This window comes from Passer montanus, unplaced genomic scaffold (genome assembly GCF_014805655.1).
Source record: "Passer montanus isolate IOZ18808 unplaced genomic scaffold, ASM1480565v1 scaffold45, whole genome shotgun sequence".
Classification (NCBI taxonomy): domain Eukaryota; kingdom Metazoa; phylum Chordata; class Aves; order Passeriformes; family Passeridae; genus Passer; species Passer montanus.
The window spans coordinates 1217196-1223716 of NW_024369373.1; the positions used below are offsets into that span (position 1 = coordinate 1217196).

The window sequence follows — 6521 nt, forward strand, 5'->3', positions numbered from 1 at the left end:
GATGTGTTTTGACTTCTGAAAGCAGGAAACTGATAATATATCAACCTGAACTCTTCCCCTGGCACTCATGCATGCACACACAACTTTTGACACAAAACACGGCTTGAAATTTGTCAGCCTGCATGGCCTCAGAGCAGGGAAATGAAAGATGACCTCAGTGTCCCTTCCAGGCTTGTGGGGATCCCAGCTGTGGGTTTGGCAGACAGAGAAATATTCCCAGTGCCCTGAATTTCCACACAGCCTGAGCTTCCAATGGATTCACTCTGCACCTTAAGAGACACTAAAAACCTTTCTAAGCTACAGTAACCAGAATGATGAGTAGAATTTTCCTGCCATGCAATTAGGGTCATAGTTTAATTTAATTTCTGCTGAAACCTGCTGGGTGTTTCATCCCAGTGGGCTGTGGGATCCTTCCAATATCCTGCTTGGCTCAGGGCTGGACAGAGCTGCAGCTATGCCGTGGTCCTGCCCACACTTTGATGGCTTGATATTGTATATTTTTGTGCATTTTACTGCACAGATAAGCACTGCCAAAGTACGGCAGTGTCCCAGAAGTGGAAATAATCATGTACTATCAATGCAGCCTAAAACAGGCAGTGCTTTAAGGCCCAGGTTATGTTCTCCCTCAAGTACAACCCTCATTCATCACATGCTCCAAAGATCTTTTTACAACTCATAACACAAAGAAAGAACAAGTTCTTTTCAGCATTGACCACTCACTGATAAAAGGGGAAAAGAGAACAGGGAGATAAAACCAGCTCTCCATATCTGGCAAGGGAACAGGCCTACAGCATTTTCTGTGTGAGGGATAAAACAACCCCCTGAGTCCTCCATGAGGAGCTGGAGACACAGATTTCTGTAGGAAATGCTTGCTTGGGATCAGAAGCAGAAGAAATTTGGTCCTTTTTTCACAGGCATGAATTGATTTCCCTGCACTGAGAGCCTTTATCTCAGCAAACCCAATGTCAGGGCCGATCTGCTTTTGAACTCCCTGGGAAAACCTTGGCGTGGGTTCTGCAGAAGAGCTCAGCGCTGCTCTGAGGGGTCAGGGGAGCTGAAGAGCAGATCCTGGGGCAGGAAGGGGCTGTCACTGCTCCAGGTCACACCTTTGCTCATTTTGGGGCCTTTGGAGCTGCCCTTTATCCAGAGTGGCTGCCCAGCTGTGTCCTTGTCCCTTTCCTGGCCAGGTTTCCCACACTGTTTGTTTTCCAGATGGCTCCTCTGTCCATCTCCAAACGGAGCCTTTCTCCTGCTCTACAGAGCTGGAACTGGAAGGACACGTTTCAAATTTCCATGAGGAAAAATATTTCAACCGGCCTTCATTTCAGTCTGAGATCCAGAGCTGGAAACTCCTGATTGATTTGCCAAACTTCTTTTAACTCAATAACAGAGGGGGAAAAAATCTTAATGGAGCAGGCACTGAGAATAATTACCTGCTCTCCTCCACACATGAAGTATTTATAATCAAATCATCCAGCTTTGTCTATTCAAAGCAGCAGAAATGCCAATGGGTTCTATAAGAGTTATTCATGAAATGTCATCCTTTAAATTTTCATTTATTTCTGGGTAGATTGTTAGCACTCAAAAGATAAGACCTACCTAAGCAGTTAACTGCTCATCCAGAAGAAAGCAAGAAATAAAATAAAGGAACATTTTAATATTGTGCATTAAAAAATAATAACAATAACAATAATAATAATGGGAAATAAATAATTAATTTTGCTTTGTGTAAAGAAATGAAGACTTCAGGAACATGGAGATATATTAAACAGAGACAACAGCTGTCATTCAAACAAAAATGTACAGTCCATAGAGTGGAGAAGCTCTTTACATAGACTGATTTAGCACCACGCTCATGCACCAATAACCAAAAGAAGACAGAAGGCTAATTAATAAGAGAACAACGCAATTTTCAGCCGAAATGCATGATTAGTGAAAAGCTTTAATTGTTGTGTCTGTGGACTACCGCGGGATGGGCGCGGGACTACATTTCCCACCATGCCGCGGGGCGGGCGCTCTCGCGAGAGCCGGCGGAAGCGGCGGGGCGCGGCCCGGAAGTGGAGCCGCCGCCGGAGCGACCATGGCCGAGACCGACCCCAAGAGCGTCCAGGACCTGACGGCCGTGGTGAGCCCCGGGCCGCGCTGCAGGGCCGGGAGAGCCGGGAGAGGAGGGAGAACCCTCCTCCGGGTGGGGCTTGGAGCGGCCTGCTCCGCGGGACGTGTCGCTGGCCGTGGCAGGGGGTGGAAGGAGAGGGGACCCTCATCCCAAAGGGATGCGTGACCCCAAAAAATTAACCCGTGTGGTTAACGGGGCCATGGAGCTGCTGGCCTGGGTTTGGTCTTGGCTGGGGAGCGGTTTATAGATCTTACAATTGTTTTCTGTAAGTGTCAGTTCACCTGGTTATACATATATTTCCATCTGGTTATACATATATTTCCATCTGGTTATACATATATTCAAGTAGCATTTTTACCTCTAGGTGTAACTGCACTGCAGGGGTTTGAGCTCAGCAGTGAAAGAACTGTGTATTTGTGACATGAGATCAGATAACAGCTCTGAAGGAAACAAACCATTTCTTTTTTATCCCTTTCTTTTAGGTGCAGACATTGCTCCAGCAAATGCAGGACAAGTTTCAAACCATGTCTGACCAAATAATTGGAAGAAATATCCTTTTCTAAACTCAGATGGGGGCAGGATCACAATGAAGTCTGTTGGCCGGTGGGGTTTGTGAGATAAATGTGAAGTGCCCATAAGTGTTTGCTCAAAGCTGAAAGGATACAAAGAATTAAACCAAGGCAGTGTTACCCACTTGCAGGGGAATGTGATCACTCCAGTGCTGGGCTGGCAGAGGACCTGGAGCTGCTGCAGAGAGCCCAGAGCAGGCTCCAGGGTGGGCAGAGGAGGGAGCAGCTCTGCTGGAGGAAAGGCTGGGATTGTTCACCTGGAAAAGACAAATTTCAGGGTGGTTTAATGGTGGCTTGGAGGGAGCCCAGAGGAAAGAGGGAATGGGACTGTTTATGTGAGCCTGGAGTGCCAGGAGGGGGAGAATGGGTTCAGAATGAGGAGAGCAGGGTGAGATGGGATTTTGGGAATTGTCCCCGTGAAGAGAGCAGGGTGAGATGGGATATTGGGAATTAGGAATTGTCTCTGTGAAGGGAGCAGGGTGAGGTGGGATTTTGGGATATTGGGAATGAGGAATTGTCCCTGGAAGGGAGCAGAGTGAGATGGGATATTCGGAATTGGGAATTGTCCCTGAGAAGGCAGCAGGGTGAGATGGGATATTGGGAATGAGGAATTGTCCCTGGAAGGGAGCAGAGTGAGATGGGATATTGGGAATTGTCCCAGTGAAGAGAGCAGGGTGAGAGGGGATTTGGGGAATGAGGAATCAGGAAGTGTCCCTGTGAAGAGAACGGGGTGAGATGGGATTTGGGAATTGGGAGCTGTCCCTGTGGGTGTGCTCAGAGCCTGGCACAGCCGTGGCTGCCCTGGCAGTGCCCAGGGCGGGGCTGCAGGGGGCTCGGAGCAGCCTGGGCAGGGGGAGCTGAGGGGCCCCGTGCTGTCCTTGACCCCCGGGCAGTCGATGACATGAGCTGCCGCATCGACGACCTGGAGCGCAACATCGCCGACCTCATGATGCAGGCGGGCGTGGAGGAGCTCGAGGGGGACAACAAGACCCCGGCTTCCAACAAGGGTTAAAGTAAATCGGCTCTCCTGGCCTTGGAACCAACCCCTGGGCGTTTGGAATCGCTGGCTGTGACACAGGGGGAGCCGTTCCTGGGGCTGGGAGCCGTTCCTGGGGCTGGGGGCCGTTCCTGGGGCTGGGAGCTGTTCCTTGTTTTGGGGGCTGTTCCTTGGTTCGGGAGCTGCTCTGGGAGATTGTGCTGGAGAGAGAGAGAGCATGGCCAAGGATGAGAACAGAGCACCAGGAGCTGGGAAGGGGCTCAGCCTGGAGAAAAGGAGCTCAGGGGGACCCTGTGGCTCTGTACAACTCCTGACAGGAAGGGACAGCCGGGGGGACAGGCTCTGCTCCCAGGGAACAACAGGAGGAGAGGGAACGGCCTCAGGCTGGGCCAGGGGAGGTCAGGGTGGACCCCAGGAGGGATTTCTCCATGGAAAAGGCTCTCAGGCTTTGGAGCACACTGCCCAGGTGGAGTAGCTGTCCTTCAGCTGCACATTCCTCCTGTGTGCCATCTGGGAGCTTGCAGGGAGCAGGGACTCCCTCACAGCCGGCAAGCTGCAGGTGCTGGCTGTGTGGGAGGGCACTCGGGCATGAGGCAATCTCTGTCCCAGGGCAGTGCTCCCTGGAGGAATGCAATTCACCTTCCAGTAAATCTCTATTATATTACATATTTTATATAATTTATCTTTTATATATATTATTCTTGCAGCATTTCTTACTTGCCCCTCTATTACAGTGGGCGTGTGTTTGGAACAGATATGTTCTTGCTTGTTAAGGTATCTGTTTCTGTGCTACCTTGTTAAAAACACAAATTATTACTGGCTTTGTTGCCCTCAGTGTCATTTCCATTAGTCTGAGGCCCACAAATGAAAAATCTCTGATGAGCATGATTCTCTTAATTCTCAGTAATCTCCTTTCTTATTATTTTTCCCCCAACAGGTTGCCAACAGCTCAAGATGAATCATGGAAGATTACTTTTTTCTTTTTTTTCTACAAATCCTTGGAATTAAAGAATGGCTTTTTGCAACTGCAGTGTGTGAAAGCATTTTTATATTGTTACAGAGCTTGCATTCCTAATGTACATTGTATAGTTGGGGTAGGGTAGTTTCTATTTTGATTTTGTGTACTGTAATTTCACTTTTTGAATTCTTGTAACGAGGATCACTTGGTTGTGTTATTAAAACACAGATCTTATGGATCTCAACTCCTGGGTGTATTTTTCTGTGGAGTCACTTTTTTCTCTTTCCTGTACTTTTCTAGATGTTTCATGTTTGATAGATCAGCATTTAGTGACTCCCTCCAAATGGGAACCTTGCCTTGTCCTACGTGAGTTTGTGGAGTGAAGCACAAGATTGAAACTTAATTAATTGCATTAATTGTAGCTCTGAGCATCAGGCACTCACTAGTTGAGGATTGTGTTGTCTTTCATACATGTAATAAAGGTGATTTTTGGAAACAAGAGACGCTGAACATCCAAACCATCTCTCCTACTGCTGGTGTTACCTGAACTGTGTGTTCCTGGAGCATCAAGGAGATGCAGTTTGGCCATGGGAGACTCTGAGCAACCACTGCCACCCCCAGCTGTGACACCTGGGCAGACAAGGAACTGTTAACAGAGCAATCTCACCGTGGGACTGAAGGTTTTTAACATTTCTGGCTTTGCCTTTGATCCATAACTGGATTGAATTGTTTGGATTGATGGGCAGGGCAGGGATGGGGTTGTGGAATGCCTGTGTGGGGTTTCCAGTGGGAGTCACTGCCTCCTTGGACACAAGTTTGTTAGCAAAGCAGTGATGCGTGAGGAACAAAAAAGGAGAGAAGCCAGGTAAGGTAGATTTTTAATAAATCTCTCAGAATAACAACATAAAAATATTTGATTTTTTTGTTTGCTTTTCTAATCATACCCACATCTTTGGCCTGGATGATGTATTTGTTACATTTTGGCCATGGAAGGTTTTTTTGGGAGAGTCTGTACTGTGTCACTTGTGAAGGAAAATGACCAATGTCAGCTATTCCTGACAATCATTGCAATGCTCCTCCAGCTTCAAATTTCAGCAAGCACTAGTGGCAGGCAGCAGTTACAGGTGCACCACTGCTACTGCTCCTTAAATGCCACCAAATCAGCACTTGAGTGCTCTGAAGGCAATATGACAGGTCATTTTTCCAAACTCGTTGTAATAAAAGCTCATAATAATGGGGGAATTTTGTGAACATGAGAAATGTATCAATATATACTTGTAATACCAGCCTTAGGTCCTTTGTAATGTCATTTCAAAGAAATCTAATAAACGGTTATGTGGTAACAAATAGCCAGGTCGCGTGTGTTACAGCACAGTCGAGCATAAATATATAATTGTATGGGAGATTATATTTAGTTGTGAGTTATTCCTCTGGGAATGCAGGGCAGAAGAAAGCTGCTCCTTTGGGAATGCAGCGGGCAAAGGCTGCTGCAGTGATCCAAACCTCAGATTGTATCCAGGTAGGAATGCTTGGCTCCTCCCCTGGGCGGAGCATCTCCCAGTGGGATGATGGAATTTGATCAGCCATGCAGGGACACTCACTGGCCATGAACAGAAGATAATTAATAATTAATGGCCCATAAACAGCAGAGCTCTCCTGGAGGGAGGATTGGCTGTGGGAGAGATGAAGAAAACTGCCCAATGAACAGAGAGAACTGCCCCAGCTCTGACAGATGGCAATAGAACACACACCCCCAGCCTCATTTTGTATTTCCAACCCAAGACAAGGCTCTTTCAAAGATCTGCATTAGCAACAGCAAACAGAATTAGTGTTTTTCTGTGACAGAAATTAGGAGTGACCTAACGCAAGTCTTCAGTCACA

At 47.4% G+C, this 6521-nt stretch overlaps 1 protein-coding gene across 1 annotated transcript; it reads left to right on the forward strand.

Moving 5' to 3' along the window:
* Positions 1-2033: 2033 nt before the first annotated feature.
* Positions 2034-5987, forward strand: HSBP1 (heat shock factor binding protein 1). The gene is made up of 4 exons (XM_039721367.1): positions 2034-2125; positions 2599-2665; positions 3579-3698; positions 4620-5987. Exons 1-3 carry the CDS (start codon positions 2081-2083, stop codon positions 3695-3697), a joined length of 231 nt encoding a protein of 76 aa, XP_039577301.1. The 5' UTR covers positions 2034-2080; the 3' UTR covers position 3698; positions 4620-5987.
* The last annotated feature ends 534 nt before the right edge of the window (positions 5988-6521 follow it).

What these genes read in the sequence shown, in the direction of transcription:
- HSBP1 (XM_039721367.1), top strand. Translation starts at nt 2,081, where the DNA reads ATGGCCGAGACCGACCCCAAGAGCGTCCAGGACCTGACGGCCGTG. An exon ending in TCCAGGACCTGACGGCCGTG is followed by an intron (nt 2,126 to 2,598) that starts GTGAGCCCCGGG and finishes CCTTTCTTTTAG; the next exon opens with GTGCAGACATTGCTCCAGCA. An exon ending in TGACCAAATAATTGGAAGAA is followed by an intron (nt 2,666 to 3,578) that starts ATATCCTTTTCT and finishes ACCCCCGGGCAG; the next exon opens with TCGATGACATGAGCTGCCGC.